At 36.7% G+C, this 18,277-nt stretch overlaps 1 protein-coding gene across 1 annotated transcript; it reads right to left on the bottom strand.

Annotated features, from left to right (window-relative positions):
* Nucleotides 1–5,008: 5,008 nt before the first annotated feature.
* Nucleotides 5,009–10,526, bottom strand: LOC104093545 (uncharacterized). Its single transcript, XM_009599303.2, has 2 exons — nucleotides 10,267–10,526; nucleotides 5,009–5,615 (listed from the first exon to the last, which is right to left on the bottom strand). The coding sequence occupies exons 1-2, from the start codon at nucleotides 10,524–10,526 to the stop codon at nucleotides 5,009–5,011; spliced, it is 867 nt and encodes a 288-aa protein (XP_009597598.2).
* Nucleotides 10,527–18,277: the final 7,751 nt, after the last annotated feature.

Here is an 18,277-nt window from a genome sequence, read left to right as displayed (position 1 = left end):
AACGCATGAGTAGATCACATACGCTAGTGCAGTGGAAGCTATCATATATACCATGACATGTACACGTGCTGATGTAACCTATGCACTAGGAGTGACTAGCCGATATCAGGCAAATCCTGGCGAGGAACATTGGAAGGTGGTGAAGACCATTCTTAAGTACTTAAGAAGGACTAAAAACCAATTACTCATTTATGGAGATTCTGAGTTGAAACTTGAAGGTTATACTGATGCAAGCTTCTTATCAGATAGAGATGATAGCAAATCTATTTCTGGTTATGTATTCACTTTAAATGGTGGTGCAGTGAGTTGAAAAAGTTCCAAACAACCTACGATATTTGATTTTGTGATTGAAGCAGAATATATAGCAGCTAGTGAAGCCACTAAGGAAGATGTGTGGATGAAAAAGTTCTTAACTGAACTTGGTGTGGTTCCTTTAATAGAAGGTGCAGTTCGATTATTGTGTGACAATTCTGGAGCCATTGTTCAAGCAAAAGAACCAAGATCACACCAAAAATCCAAACACGTTCTATGAAGGTATCACTTGATAAGAAAAATCATTGAACGTAGAGACGCCCATATTCAAAAGGTTGATGGAAAGGAAACTGAAGCAGATCCATTCACGAAAGCTCTTGGTGCAAAGGAGTTTGACAATCACAAGTGAAAATTGGGAATGTAGTACAATTGCGATTGGCTCTAGTGCACGTGGGAGATTGTTAGGGATATAGTAGATATGCCCTAAATCCAATCTCATATTTGATGATTTAAACATATTTTTGTGAACGTTATTTGATATAAAAATATATTGCATTTGATATTCTTTTATTATAGTTATTATTAATTACTTGATTAATTTAATAAAGTCCTTGATTAAATTTTGAGACTTGTCATCATGATGGAGATCATGATAATAAGAGTAAAGTCTTTTACAATTTAATCTAAATTTTTTCTTGATCGTAGGATTATTAATTTGGACATTAGTAGTCCGATTAGATGAATATTTATGTGATCGTCTTTATGAGATAAAAATTAGTTGATCTCATTAATTAAATCACATAGATAGATGATGCATATAGAGATATGATTATTGAACCGACTCATTTGATAATTCCTAATGGTTAGAATTACCATAAACTATCAATAGGATATTCTCTTGAAGAATGTAATGTAAGAGTTTCCTTTGACCTGAGATCGTCATAGTAATTGATAAGTTATTTATTGTACTTTGATACTAGACACCTATGGCCCTAGGGCGATAGTTGAAAGGATATTAGTTATGATTAAATACTTGTAGAATTAGTGATTGATCAAGATGGAATATGTCAACTCTTGGTAATGAGTTTAAGCTCCATGTTGTCATGAATTATTAATGACCAAATTAAGACCTTGGTCGGGGCGATTGAATGAAAGAAGAAAAGAGTTTCTTAGGTCATTCATCGGCCAATTATAATTGACATGAATACATAGTAGGTCGCCTATTAGGATTTGACAGTTAAACTATATCCTAAGGTGACTCAGAGCTATAAGGATAGGAGTAAATACTACATTATTCTTCTACGGGTTCTTGGGAGTAAATTGTATACTTCATGCTATCCGGTCGTTAAGGAGTGTTGCTAGACGCAACCCTTGATTAGTATATTAATATGATCAATTTACTACCAGTTTAGTATTGAACCTATGGGGTCGCACACTAACGAGTGTTATGTTCTTTGCTAAATGATTAATTATTTTATTGTTTGATAATTAAAATTAAAGAATTTAATTAGTCAAATAAATTTAGTTATTAGTCCAAATAAAATATTATTATATTCTTTGCTAGCATAAAGGATATAATTAATATTGTGAACAAATTAAAGTTTTTTATTTGGAATAAAAATTAAAATATATCTCTTGGTTAAAATATATAAATATATTTGATATATATAATTAATATTTATTTATATAAGGTATATATAAAATATTAATGAAGACTTAGAATGAAATCCAATTGCAATTGGATTCACGTGCACTGTTCATAAAAGGACTGTTTCGGTAACTTCACGTAATTCCTTTGAGAATGGGATTTGTACTTCTCCATTAGGAAATTGTGAATATATTAAGGGTATGTTCGGTATAAAGGAAAATATTTTTCGATTTTTTTTAAATTTTTTCATATTTGGTTGGCTTGAAGTTTTGAAAAATATTTTCCTTAAGAATTTATTTTCGAGGGAAAATATTTTTCAAAACTCTTTTTCAACTTTCTCCACCCTATTCCCCATCCCTAACAATCCACCCCACCCCCAAACCATCCCTACCCACCCACCCACCCTAATCCCTATCCATCCTCACTCACCCCAACCTCGCCCACCACCCACTCTAAATATAACTATTGTTAAGAGTACTTTCTTTTCATGTTGTAGATAAAATATTTATTTTTATTTCAGCAGAATAAGTATATTCTTTTCATGATATGGTAAAATTATTTTCTTTCATTTCAACAAAACAAGTACTTTCTTTTCATGATGTATATTTTGTTTAATTTCAACAAACTAAGTATTTTCATTTCTTGAAATAAAAAAGTATTTTTTTCAACAAAAAGTACTCTTTTCATGATGTAGAAAAAGTATTTTCTTTCATTTCACTAAACTAACTATTTTCTTTTTTGATATAGAAAAAATATTTTTTTTCATTCAACAAAATGAGCAATTTCTTTTCATGTTGTAGAAAGGATACTTTCTTTTTCAACAAATAAAGTATTTTCTTTTTAATTATCAAACTCAAATTTCATCGTTGTTCTTGTGTAAAAAAATAAAGTAGCATATTAGTTCCTTTAGGTTTGTGTGAATTTTAAAAAAAATAATTAAATTCTTGGAGAAAATAGAGTTGGGGGGGGGGGGGGGGGGAGGAGTATAGGAACACATGAGAATTTTGGGAAAGGTGGTTGAGGAGAGTAGCATAAAAAATTATTTTCCTAATAATATTTTATAATCTCTAACCTAACACTAGAAAATATTTACCGAAAAATATTTTTCACTCACCAACCAAATAAGAAAAAATAAGTGATAAAATCACTTATTTTCTTGAAAAATATTTTTTAGTTATTTTTTTTCGTACCAAACACACCCTAAGCCTCATAATCCAATCCAATTTGGAATTGAGTTGGAACGTCCAAAAGGACCAGACGCACCACGTTTTTTTTTCCAATGGGAAAAAGAATTCCGTAAGTTATATTTTTAGAATAAAGTTTTTCATTGAGTAAATTATTACCTCAACCAAATAGGAAAAATGTTTATAGGTGATGATATAAAGGATGATGGAGAAAATTTACCGTATTAAGTTTTGAGAAGAAAAATCACTTTGTGAAAATAAGAGTGCAATACAAAGCCAAGAGAGAAAATACAATTACAGGAAAAATGCTTCTTGTTCTTCTACCTTTGAGTTGAGATTTTTGGAAAAAATTTCAACACAATATTTTCATTCAATTTATTCGCGGATTTCATTGATCAAAGAGTTGATAGCAAGGATTCGTATCGGTGCGGATACGCATAGAGTCTTTGCACTATCAATAAAGTTTTGAATCGAGACTCTCTTCACCAGGTACATCTTAGATCCGATCATTGACATATAAATAAATTTTAAACATAAAAAAGATCTATCTAGGATAGAGACGAATCCAGGAATTTGAGAAGATAGGTGCACAATTACTTCAAAGACAAACATGCTTCAAAGATACATATAAAATTTTACAAAAACAACAACTTGGCTAGCAAAAATTATCCAATTCCATTATCTCAAAAATACATTATCAATTTATATTTGTACTCGACGATCTTTCATATTTTGAAAGCGATCTATAATAGCATCATTACTTACAGTTGCAAATACCTTAAGCTCTATATTGCAAACTAAACAACCATTCAAAAATTTATCACCAATGCTATTACGTAGATCGTTCTTTATGAGCTTCATTGAGGAGAATGTTCTTTCCACGCTTGCCGTAGCAACATGTAAAATCAATGTCAGCTTCACAAGTAAATAAACAAGACAACAAGTTTGATTCAATTTTGTTTTGGCCATCACTATAGCAAGATCCTTAATTCCTTTCAAATAGAGAAACACGATATCACACTTTCGAGTATAGACAATGAAACTATCAAGCTGGTAACTGAAAACCCCAAGCTCCCCATCACCAAACTCACTTGGATATACTCAGCCAACTTCATTATTCTATATTTGTCAAAATAAGCAAATGAATCAATCGGAATCAAACTAGCCATACCAAGGAGTAAGTCACTAGTCACTACATCAAAATGATAATTGAGCTCTAGAAGTTGGAAATTAATAATAGCATAAAATACTTCCACACGAAAGTGATGTGAATATGAAATATCTGACCTTTTACGCTTCGACCTTGGATAGTTTTTATCCATTTTGGGAATTAAAATACCATGTTTATCACAAAATGAGTAAACTTCATCCATCAAAGACTCCAATTCACTTTCTCTCATTGTTTGCAATCTTGTCTTTGCAAGGTCAGGTAACCTCATAGGATTGACGATATCTTGATCTTTTTTTTTTTTTGTAGAGCTTTATTCAATTCATTTGTAAGAAGCAACATCTTGAACATCAAGTGCAACATAAACACAAATTCAAATTCTTGAATATTATCCAAAAGAATATTTGCTGCAAATCTATCAAGAGAAAGTAGACAATCATGTTGCATATCTTTCAGCACAATAGCAATTGAAGCAAATATAATCATAAAATTTTCCAAGGTCTTAAAATGTGACCCCCAACGAGTATCACCCGGTCATTGGAGGCCACGTTCTTGATTCAATCCTTGCCCGGTATAAACTTCTCCATTTTTAAGTAATTCTTCCAACTTCTCTACTTGGTGTTGTCTAAGTAATTCCCTGCGTTTAAAAGATGCTACAATAGTATTCAACAAAGTAATGACAACATCAAAGAAATTATTCACATCCGAATACTTTTTAGAAAGATCTAAAAGTGTCGATTGCAATTGATATGCAAATTAGTGAATATAATATGCAGAAGGAGCATCTTGCAAAATTAAAGTATTTACGTCATTTATTTTTCCCTGCATATTACTTGCTTCATCATAACCATGTCCACGTATCTTGGATGAACTTAATGAATTATCCAAAAGTAAAGAATAAATTTCATCCTTCAATGATTGTGCATATATATCTTTTACATGGACAATGCCCAAAAATCTCTCTATCACCTCCCCATTTTTGTTAACATATCGTAGAACTAGGGCCATTTGCTCCTTATGTGAGATACCCTTTGATTCATCAACCAATATTCCAAAATAATCACCATCTAAATCTTTGATAATATCTTTAGAGGTTTCTTTAGCACAAGCATCCACAATCTCCTTTTGAATGGTTGGACAAATCATTATATCATTTTTTGGAGCATGACGTAATATCACTTTTCCCACATCCGGATACTTATCTCCATGAAATTCCAAAAGTTCAAGAAAAATACCTTTGTATTCGAAATCTTTACTCTCATCATGACCACGAAATGGAAATCCATCTCTTAAGAGAAACCTCATTACATCAATTGAGGCATTTAAGCGCATTCGACGATCACTTTTTACTTTCTCGCTTTGTCTGTCAAAAAACGATTGAATTGATTGGCGTTGATTCGACAAATCTTGCATTCTATTGAAACATTTAAGATGAACACTATTTATGTCACGACCCAAATTCACTTATAGGTCGTGATGACGCTCAACATCCAGCTAGGCAAGCCAACTAATGATTTAAACATATATTCATTTCTATAAAAATTATTCGAGTAATAAAACTCGGGGTACTTGCAAAAATTAAGACAAGGTGAGAAATAAGATAAGTTAATACCCAAGTAAAATAATTAAATCCAAAAATTCTACTAGTGTGTGCCAAGACCTGGTGTCACAAGTGTATGAGCATATAGTAGATTATACAAAAATAAATTTCAAATACTGTCTGAAATAAAATAGACAGATAAAATTTCAAGAAGAGGCAGTAGTTGCTGCAGAACGACTCAAAAAGGCAGCTCACCACTAAGCCTCTGGATAACGTGAATGCGCGCCGATAGGCCCAACTACATTACCTGTCTCAGGTCCTGCACAAAAAGTGCAGCAAGTGTAGCATGAGTACGTAAACAACGTGTACCAAGTAAGTATCAAGCCTAATCTCGAAGAGGTAGTGATGAGAGGTCGACTTTGACACTCACTAAGGGTCAAATATAATAAATAAAATAACAATAGAAATATTTAAATCAATATAATTTATAGAATTTACAATAATTTTCCTTAACCATCAGAAATAATTAAATTCCTTCAAATACGATAATTCCCCGTTTATTTAACTTCACAAGCTGCAATTAAAATATCAAGGTATCGTATAATTATTATTATTAGGCACAATTTCTGTCGAGGTCGTACGGCCCGATCCAGAGTATCGTGTACCCAAGGGACGTGCGGCGCGATCTATAGATGCATCTATACTGCCGAGGCGTTCGGCCCACTCCACAAGAAAGGAGGACATTTTCTTATGTACCTCCAGAATGAGATATATATATTATGAGATTAATACAAAAAGGGTGTACAATTTCTTTTAACAATTAATTAATTTATACAAAAATTCAAGTATATGAGATTTCAATCTTTTACTACTTTCCCTAATAATTCACAGTATAGTTCAAATACTTTAATTAAATAAATGATACAATTAACACACGTAATTCATGATCTGAGTCCTAAACTACCCGGACTTTAGCATAAATAGTAGCTACGCATGGACTCTCGTCACTTCGTGCGTACGTAGCCCCCACAATTAGCAATAATTATTAATTTAAATCACCTATGGGGTAATTTTTCCCTTACAAGGTTAGGCAAGAGACTTTTCTCGACTTGCTCCAATTTAATTTACTAGTAGGCCTTTTTTCCACGATTATTCAACTCTGAATGGCTCGAATCTAGCCAAATTAATTCGATACAGTCACAAAAAATTATAGGAATCAATTTCATAAGAAAATACTATATTTTTCAATAAAAATCCGAAATTAACTCAAAAATGGTCCGTGAGGCCCACGTCTCGGAATCCGTTGAAAGTTACGAAATATGAACGCCTATTCAACCACGAGTCTACCCATACCAAAATTACATATTCCGATAACAATTCAGCCCTCAAATCCTCAAATTTATCCAAGAGGGTTTTCAAACTTTTCCAAATTAATTCACCAAATAAATAATAAAAACAGTGATGGATTCGAGTAATTTAGCCAATATTGAGTTAAGAATACTTACCCCGTTGTTTTCTCTGAATATCTCCCAAAAATCGCCTTAATCCGAGCTCCAAATTGGTAAAAATGAAAAATGGGAGGAAGTCCCATTTTCAGAACATAAACTCTCTGCCTAGTCATTTGCTCTACGCGATCGCGAACCTTCTCACGCGATCGCGAAGCACAATTTTTCCACTGCCCAAATTAACCCTACACGATCGCGGACTTGTCCACGCAATTGCGAAGATCAAACTCATAGGCCTATGTGATCGCGAACTCGTCCACGCGATCGGGAAGCACAAACACGCGATCGCGAAGCACAAACACGTGACCTCCACTTCTTCTCTACTTACTCTACGCGATCACGACCTTCTTCACGCGTTCGCAAATAACAAACTCCCAAATCTACGCGATCGCGTAGAACAAAGTCTCCTCTGCCCCAAATTAGCTTACGCGATCGCGGATGAACCTATGCGATCGCGTATAAGGAAACCAGAAGAAAAATATCAGCAGCTATAAGCTATCTCCCAAAGGCCAAAAATGATCCGTTAGCCGTCCGAAACTCACCCGAGTCCCTTGGGTTCTCAACCAAATATACCAACAAGTCCTATAACATCATAAAAACTTAGTCGAAATCTCAAATCACATCAAACAATGCTAAAAGCATGAATTATACTCCAATTTAAGTTTAATGAAACTTAAAATTTCCAACTTCTACATTTGATGTCGAAACCTAACAAATCAAGTTCGATTGACCTCAAATTTAGCACACAAGTCATAAATGACATAACAGAGCTATGAAAATTTTCAAAATTGGGTTCCGACTCCAATATCAAAAAGTCAACTCCCCGGTCACACTTCCAAACTTAAATTTCTATTTTAGCCATTTCAAGCCTAATTTAACTACGGACTTCCAAATAAAATTGCGAACAAGCTTCTAAGTCCAAAATCATCATATAGAGCTGTTGGAATCATCAAAATTCTATTCTGGTGTTGTTTTCTAAAAATGTTGACCGAAGTCAAGACGTGACAACAGGTACTTGTTCTTAATAGTGACTTTGTGCAATTGGAGATAGTCAATACACATTCGCATCGTTCCATCCTTCTTATTTACAAATAACACCGGTGCACCCCAAGGTGATACACTTGGTCTGATGAACCCTTTAGCTAATAACTCCTCAAGCTGTTCTTTCAATTCTTTCAATTCTTTCGGAGCCATGCGATATGGTGAGATAGATATAGGTTGGGTATCTGGAGCCAAGTCAATACAGAAATCAATATCACGATCTGGTGGTATGCCTGGAAGATCTGAAGGGAATACATCGGAGAACCCTCAAACTACAGGCATTGAATTAATAGTTGGAGTCTCTGCAGTAGTATCCCGAACATAGGCTAGATAAGCCAAACAACCCTTCTCAACCATGTGTTGAGCCTTCATAAAATAAATAACCCGATTAGATGCACTAACAGACAAACCATTCCACTCTAGCCTAGGCAATGCTGGAATAGCCAAGGTAACAGTCTTGGCATGACAATCTAGGATGGCATGATATGGAGATAATAAGTCCATGCCCAGGATGATTTCAAAGTCGGTCATCTCAAGCAATAGAAGATCTGCTCTAGTTTCATAACCACAGAATGTAATAATACAGGACTAGTAGATCCGATCCACAACAACAAAATCGCCCATAGGAGTGGACACATAAACATGAGTACTTAAGGACCCACGAGAAACACTCAGGAAATGAGCAAATAGAGATGACACATATGAATACGTAGATCCTGGATCAAATAATACAGAGGCATCTTTGCCGCAAACAGAAATAATACATGTAATCATGGCATCTGAGGCCTCTGCATCTGGTCTGGCCGAAAAAGCATAGAACCGAGCTGGAGCGCCAACTGGCTGGCCTCTATCTGGTTGACCTCCACCTCTAGGACAACCCCTACCCACCTGTCCTCTACCTTTTAGTGGTCGGACGACTGGTGGAGCAACTGGTGCGGTAATCATAGGTTGTTGACCCTGCTGCACTAGTCTACCCCAAAGCCTGAGGCAGAATCTCCGCATGTGACTGGGATCCCCGCACTCGTAACAACTTTTTGGTGCGATGGGCTACTGACTAAGAGCTTGGCCCTGGTGACCTTAATCCCCACTGGAAGAACACTGAATAGCTGGTGGGCGATAAGAACTCTCTGGCATAGCATTGAAATAAGGTCATACTGGAGCACACCGAGGAGGCAGTGGTGCTGGATATGGGGGCCTGCTGGACTTCCCTCTCACGAACTGACCTCTGCCCCCAGACGGAGCAACTCTGAATTCTCCAGAATATCTAAACCGCTTATCTCTCATAACCTGCTCCCGGCTACGCTGACGCACACCTTCAATCCTCTTGGCTATCTCCACGACCAACCCATAAGAAGTCCTCATCTTAACCTCTCGGGCCATAGTGGCCTGAATGTCAGTATGTAAACTCGCAACGAACCTCCGCACTCTCTCCGCCTCAGTAGGGAGTATCATAAGTGAATGGCGAGATAACTCAGAAAACCTCGCCTCATAATCGGTCACTGACATCTGACCCTGCTGGAGCTGCTCAAACTAAAACCGCAACTCTCCCTTTGGGAGGGTGGAATATACTTGTCCACGAAAATACGAGTGAACCTGTCCCAAGTCATGGGATGAGAATCTGCTGGTTTGCCAAGAAGATAAGATTTCCACCATCTACGGGCTCTGCCTTTTAGCTGAAAAGTAGCAAAGTCTACCCCATGAGACTCCAATATCCTCATGTTGTGCAGTATGTCACTGCACCGATCAATGAAGTCCTGGGGATCCTCATGTCACTCACCCCCAAATATAAGAGGATGTAGTCTAGTCCATCTGTCCAATAGTTTCTGTGGCTCGACGATCGCAGCTGGTCTGGGCTCAGGTGTAGCTACTGCCACTGGCTGGGCTCCACCCATGGGTAGTGCACCCTGGGTCTGATATACAACAGTTGCCTGCCCATGAGCCTGTGCAGTGCTCCCTCGCCCGCCTGAGATGTGGCTGGGTCTGCCGGAAATAAACTGGCCTGAGTCATAGTGTCCATGAACTGCAGCATATGGCCCATGACCTCCTGGAATCCTGGTACAGACGTGAAATCCACCGGAGCTGGCTCTGCCACGGGCACCTTACCCTGTTCCTCAATAATGGGATCCTCTGCTAGATCCACTGGTGGCATAACTGGAACAATCTTGGGACGTCCTCCATCCCCTACCATGGGATGGAGCCCTCCCTCGGCCTCTGCGTCGGTCTCTAACAACAGGGGGATTAGCTCTTCTCTGGTCTGGAATCTCATTAGAGCGCGTTCTCACAATGTATGAGAGAATAAGAGAAAGATATTTAATTCTACATAAATTTCACGATGCAATATGAAGAAAGGTAGTTTCCTAACACCCTATAGCTCTCGAAGCTAAGTACAGATGTCTCCGTACCGATCCACAAGAATCTATTAGGTCTGCTCATAACTTGTGAGACCTACATGAATCTAGTGCTCTGATACCATATTATCACGACCCAAATTCACCTATAGGCCGTGATGGCGCCCAACATCCAGCTAGGCAAGCCAACTAATGATTTAAACATATATTCATTTCTTTAAAAATTATCCGAGTAATAAAACACGGGGTACTTACAAATATTAAGACAAGGTGAGAAATAAGATAAGTTAAAACCCAAGTAAAATAATTAAATCCAAAAATTCTACTAGTGTGTGCCAAGACCTGGTGTCACAAGTGTATGAGCATCTAGTAGATTACACAAAAATAAATTTTAAATACTGTCTGAAATAAAATAGACAGATAAAATTTCAAGAAGAGGCACTAGTTGCTGTAGAACGACTCAGAAAGGCAGCTCACCACTAAGTCTCTGAATAACGTGAATGCGCGCCGATAGGTCCAACTATATTACCTGTCTCAGGTCCTGCACAAAAAGTACAGCAAGTGTAGCATGAGTACGTAAACAACGTGTACCAAGTAAGTATCAAGTCTAATATCGAAGAGGTAGTGACGAGAGGTCGACTTTGACACTCACTAAGGGTCAAATATAATAAATAAAATAACAATAGAAATATTTAAATCAATATGATTTATAGAATTTACAATAATTTTTCTTAACCAGCAGAAATAATTAAATTTCTTCAAATACGATAATTCCCCGTTTATTTAACTTCACAAGTTGCAATTAAAATCTCAAGGTATCGTGTAATTATTATTATTAGGCATAATTTCTTCTGAGGTCGTACTGCCCGATCCGGAGTGTCGTGTACACTGCCGAGGGACGTGCGACACGATCCATAGATGCATCTATACTGCCGAGGCATTCGGCCCGCTCCACAAGAAAGGAGAACATTTTCTTATGTACCTCCGGAATGAGATATATATATTATGAGATTAATACAAAAGGGTGTACAATTTCTTTTAACATTTAATTAATTTATACAAAAATTCAAGTATATGAGATTTCAATCTTTTACTATTTTCCCTAACAATTCACAGTACAGTTCAAATATTTTAATTAAATAAAGGATACAATTAACACACGTAATTCATGATTTGAGTCCTAAACTACCCGAACTTTAGCATAAATAATAGCTACGCACGGACTCTCGTCACTTCGTGCGTACGTAGCCCCCACAATTAGCAACAATTATTAATTTAAATCACCTATTGGGTAATTTTTCCCTTACAAGGTTAGGCAAGAGACTTACTTGGACTTGCTCCAATTTAATCCACTAGTAGGCCCTTTTCTCGATTATCCAACTCTGAATGGGTCGAATCTAGCCAAAATAATTCGATACAGTCACCAAAAATTATAGGAATCAATTTCATAAGAAAATGCTATATTTTTCAATAAAAATCCGAAATTAACTCAAACATTATCCATGGGGCCCACATCTCGGAATATGACGAAAGTTACGAAATATGAACGCCCATTCAACCACGATTCTACCCATACTAAAATTATTAAATTCCGATAACAATTCGGCCCTCAAATCCTCAAATTTATCCAAGAGGATTTTCAAACTTTTCCAAATTAATTCACCAATTAAATGATAAAAACAGTGATGTATTCGGGTAATATAACCAATATTGAGTTAAGAACACTTACCTCATTATTTTCTTTGAAAATCTCCCAAATATCGCCTCAATCCGAGCTCAAAATCGGTAAAAATAGAAAATTGGACGAAGTCCCATTTTCAGAACTTAAACACTCTGCCCAGTCATTTGCTCTATGCGATCGCGAACCTTCTCACGCGATCGCGAAGCACAATATTTTCACTGCCCAAATTAACCCTACGTGATCGCGGATTTGCCCACGCGATCGCGAAGCTCAAACTCACAGGCCTACGCAATCGAGAAATCGTCCACGCGATCGCGAAGCACAAACACGTGACCTCCACTTCTGCTCCACTTACTCTACGCGATCGCAACCTTCTTCACGCGTTCGCGAATAACAAACTCCCATATCTACGCGATCGCAGAATCATCACTGCCCCAAACAAGCCTACGCGATCGCAAACCATTTCATGCAATCGCATAGAACAAAGTTGCCTCTGCCCCAAATTAGCTTACGCGATCATGGATGAACCAATGCGATCGCGTATAAGGAAACCAGAAGAAAAATACCAGTAGCTATCAGCTATATCCCAAAGGCCAAAAATGATCCGTTAGCCATCCAAAACTCACCCGAGTCCCTCGGGATCTCAACCAAATACACCAACTAGTCCTATAACATCATAAAAACTTAGTCGAAACCTCAAATCACATCAAACAACGCTAAAACCACGGAGCATACTCCATTTCAAGCTTAATGAAACTTAAAATTTCCAACTTCTACATTCGATATCGAAACCTATCAAATCAAGTCCGATTGATCTCAAATTTAGTACACAAGTCATAACTAAAATAATAGAGCTATGAAAATTTTTGGAACTGGGTTCCGACTCTAATATCAAAAAGTCAACTCCTCGGTCAAACTTCCAAACTTAAATTCCTATTTTAGCTATTTTAAGCCTAATTTAACAACAGACTTCCAATTAAAATTTCGAACATGCTCCTAAGTCCAAAATCAACATACGGAGCTATTGGAATTTTCAAAATTCTATTCCGGGGTTATTTTCTAAAAATATTGACCGAAGTCAAACTTAGCATTTTAAGGCCAACTTAAGGAACCAAGTGTTCCGATTTTAACCCGAACACTTCCAAATCTCTAATCAACCATGCCCGCAAGTCATAAATTAATAAAAGCACATACAAGGAATTTTATTTAGGGGAACAGGATTCTAAAAGTCAAAATGACCGGTTGAGTCATTACAATTTAGTTCATCAACATGTGCTCTATATCTTTCTGAATCCTTGTTCCAACCCCTAAAGCCATCTTTTGTAAAAACATCCACAGAATGTCCACGACTTTCAAGTTCATTCTTGAATAAATAAAACACCAACAAAATGTAGCATCTGCTTTTATGCTATACTCCAACTATTGAGAATATGAACCTTTAAACCAATCGGGAATGAATTGGTGCATTTATTCCCAAACTTAGTTTTAGGGAAGTCATGACCAATCGATTGACAAGGCCCTCTTTGAATAAAATATCTTCTCACTTCATCTCGAATGATAGAACGATACTGAGAAATGGGTATTCTTTCTTTAGGATCGATTTCAAGAGATCCCAACCTAAGAAAACTATTAACATTTGAAGGAGTGGAAGGAATTGCTTCTCTTTGAACTTCTGAAACTACTTGTGAATTAGCAGATTGTTGACACGAACTAGCACTTAGTTGGCCATTGTTTAACTTGATCAAGTATCTATCCATTTTGATGCTCGAAAAAAGTATTCCTACAAAATTAAATACTCACATTTATTCAATCTTAGACCATATCCATTTTATAAATTCAAATCAATCTTAATCATAACAATGGATTTACGAAAAGGAGAATCACACCCCTTTAGAATTCATTATTCAATAAGGGAATCACATACTCATACCTCTTTCGCATTCAAATATAAGAGAATCACGAATCACGAACACTTACAAATTTATAATATAGTAAGGGAATCACACCCCTTCCAACTTACAATAAAATAAAATAAAAACATACAAATTTGTCTCCAAAAAATATAATAGTTTATCTTGATCAACTGAATGTCTCTGCGACTCTGCCCAAGTTCCGAACTTTGGAAGCGAGTTTCACAATGTAATCTCCCAAATGACACAAAATAAAGCATTACACTGGTTAATAGGATTCCAAAAACTAGATAAATAGTGAACCAAACAAATGAGAAAAATAGAAAAAAATTATAAAGATGAAAGCAAACAAAATAACTGAGATTAACAATAAAATAAGAAATAAAAAATATACCTGCTTAAGGAGTACAAAAAACTTGGAAGATCCTTGAGAAAGAGAGCAAATAAGGATTGAAGAATCACTGGTATTAGAGATTCTAAAATATCATTCTTGAATTGCAAGATTATAGCGATGTAAATCGAGAGAAGACAGAGGATACGCTGATTTGAGGTTTAGAACAATATCAAGAGAGAGAGATAGAGGGAGACGCAATTGACTTTTGAGTTTTGGCGTGAATTGGGATTGGGATTTTGGGGGAATATTGGATATTTAGGATTAAAAAACTAAAAAGAAATAATACACTGCTGCCACCGTGCAAAACAAATAAAAGAGAGGAGAAAAAATAACTGAGTATAAAAATTGACACTCTTGACCCGTTGACCACAAAGAAACGAAGAAAAGGCCCACTAATGTACCTTTGACCCATTTTTTACCATGGGGCCAGCAAGTACTTTTATAGATATTAAGTGAATTATCTATATAATACATCAAATTTTGTGGGATTAGCATGGGGTCACCTGCATGCAATCTTTCATCACTTATTTTGTCTCAAGGATTCACACTTTACCATTCGTTTGAAGGTTAGAGTTTATATATGTAAAAACGAGATAATGCATATTTAATTTTACCCACTTGACAAAAGTTTATGATCTGGGGTCAACACTGTAATTTCAAAGATTAAACTCCAGTGAATATTTTTGTGATGACCCAAAAGGTCATCTTATAATTTAGAACTCGAATATGCGCTCTTAAACCTTAAGAAATCTCATTTTTACCCTCCTCAATTTACGTGCACAGTCCGGGCATGTTTCCGGAAAGCTTTTATGTTAAAAACTAATGAAAATAAGAATTTTTATCTTAAAAGTTAATTTTAGTTGATTTCGATCAATATTTTTGGTAAACGGGCCCGGATCCGTTCTTTCACGGTCCCGGTAGGTCCATATCGAATTATGGGACTTGGGCGTATGCCCGGAATCGAATTTGGAGGTCCCTAGCGCAGGTTATGAATTTTCGATGAAAATTAAAAGTCTGAAAATTTAATTATTGTTAAGAATTGATTGGTGTTTGGCATTGTTAGTGCCGGGTCCGTATTCTGATTTTGGAGTCCAGTACAGGTTCATTATGATATTTAAGACTTGTCTGTAAAATTTGGTGAGAAACGGAGTTGATTTGACGTGATTCGGACGTTCAGTTGAGAAAATAGAAACTTTAAAGTGTTTTTAAGAATTTCATTTGACTGGGTGCTAAATTCGTAGTTTTAGGTATTATTTTGGCGATTTGATCGCACGAGCAAGTTCGTATGATGTTTTTAGACTTGTGTCCATGTTTGGTTTAGAGCCCCGAGGGCTCGGGTGAGTTTCGGATAGGGCACGAGATTTTTTGGACTTTGAAAATCTGGTATTTTGCTGTAGCAGGTGTTCTGGCATGTCTTTCTTCGCGTTCGCGAAGGTACTCTCGCGAAAGCGAATAGTAAAATGGGCAGCTGAAGGTTTCTTCTTCGCGAACGCGAAGGTTTGGTCACGAATGCGAAGTGATGGGGGCGTTACCCTTCGCGAACGCGGCCAGCTCCTCGTAAACGCGTAGTGTTAGGCACACCTGGGGGAAAGTCGATCGTTCCTTCATTGCGAACGCGAGCAATGTCTCGCAAATGCGAAGGCCATGGGGGGGGGGGTAGCCTATGCGAACGCGAACACTGTCTCGCGAACGCGACAGTGTTCTTGCGAACGCGATGAACACTGTCGCCCAACACTTAAAAGAATCCAAAAATGGGATTTTAGCCAAATATTCATTTTTCTCAAAAACCAAACGGTGAGAAGCGATTTTTCAAGAGCCATTTCTTCCCCAAATTATTGGTAAGTGATTCTAAACCATTTTCTTTCAATTACCCATTACATTTCTAGAATTATTAACCTAAAATATAGAGTTTTCATGGTAGAATTAGGGATTAGGGTAGAAACTAGGAATTTCGAAAATTTAGAGATTTAGACCTCAATTTGAGGTCGGATTCAAAAACCAATTATATATTCGGGCTCAGGGGTGAATGGGTAAATGAATTTTGGTCCGAACCTCAGGTTGGACCAAGCGGGCCCGGGGTCGATTTTTTGACTTTTTTTGAAGAAAAATTGAGAAATTTAATTTATGCAATATAATTGATTTCTTTAGCAATATTTGATATTATTGAGTCATTTTTGAATAGATACGAGTGGTTTGGAGGTAAATTCCAAAGGAAAAGCTGTGATTGAGAATTAAATGGCCTTTAGAGCGAGGTAAGTGTTGTGTCTAACCCTGACTTGAGGGAATTAGGAATCTTAGATTACTTGCTAAGTGAAATCCATGTGAGTGGCGTATATGTGAGGTGACGAGTACTTATGCATCGCCAATTTACCAGTTTTTCATGTTTCTCTGTTTTTCTTATATTGTCTCTTTCCTATGCCAAATTACTACTTGTTATACTAGTGTTGTTCAATTTATCGTTCTTATCATGTTTACGGATTTTCTGGTGATAATTGAGTTCTTATTTCAAAGTTGAGATTGATATTATAGAACCAAATGTTGAAGTAAGGTTTGTACTTGTTATTCTATCTCCCTGTTATTATTTATGCATTGCATTATGGTAAGGGAAAGTGTTAATGCACAAAGGGTAATGCCGTGCCATATTGTGAGTGTTAATGCACGAAGGGTGATGACGTGCCATATTGTGAGTGTTAATGCACGAAGGGTCATGTCGTGCCATAATGTGAGTGTTAATGCACGAAGAGTGATGCCGTGCCATATGGTGAGTGTTAATGCACGAAGGGTGATGTCGTGCCATGATGTGACAGTTAATGCACGAAGGGTGACATCGTGCCGTTTCTATTAATTTTATAGTGAGATTGAGAGTAAAAGCACGAAGGGTGATGCCGTGCATTTTTCCTTACTGTATTCACTATTCCTGTTGATTCATGGTATATTGACTGCTCCGGTGATCATTCTGTTGTAGTTCTTTATCTTGTATTCCCCTCAGTATGTTCCCCTCCCGACATTTCCTGTTGAGTTCTTCATTTATGTTATTTGTATATATACTGTTAAATTGTACAGGTTGATTTGTAGGTGTCTTGCCTTAGCCTCGTCACTACTTCATCGAGGTTAGGCTCGACACTTACCAGTATACGGGGTCGGTTGTACTGATACTGTACTCTGCACTTTCTGTGCAAATTTTGATACCGGCTCAGGTTGATCGAGATTTTGTTATTGGTCCGCTGTCTGGAGACTCAAGGTAGATCTGTTGGCGTTCACAGACCTTGAAGTCCCCGTCTATCTTTTATGCCCTACTGTTTTCTTTCATTCAGATAGTTGTATTTCTTTCCGCCTATTACTTGTAATAAATTCTAGAATGCTTGTGAATTGTGACTCCAGATCCGGGTGGTAGTAGTTAATACAGTTTTATGATGTTCCGTACTTATTATATTTCATCTTAGTTAATTATTATTAATTACTGAATGGCAATAAGAAATTGGTTTAATGATTCTCTAACTTTGGCTTGCCTAGCAAATGAAATGTTAGGCGCCATCCGGCCTCGTCGATGGGAAATTTCGAGTCGTGACAATTTTAAATTTTCTTTTGGGTGTTGATGTTCATCCC

Source organism: Nicotiana tomentosiformis, chromosome 8, assembly GCF_000390325.3.
Source record: "Nicotiana tomentosiformis chromosome 8, ASM39032v3, whole genome shotgun sequence".
Taxonomy (NCBI): Eukaryota; Viridiplantae; Streptophyta; class Magnoliopsida; order Solanales; family Solanaceae; genus Nicotiana; species Nicotiana tomentosiformis.
Note: the sequence above shows the minus strand (reverse complement) of the source record. Positions and strands in the feature narration are given on the sequence as shown.

Bases quoted from the DNA above. Each gene is read 5' to 3' on its own strand.
- LOC104093545 (XM_009599303.2), bottom strand. From the start codon at position 10,526: ATGGTAGGGGATGGAGGACGTCCCAAGATTGTTCCAGTTATGCCACCA. The intron at 5,616-10,266 runs GCAACTGTTGTA...GTTTTTTGACAG, and splicing joins CTGCACAGGCTCATGGGCAG to ACAAAGCGAGAAAGTAAAAA.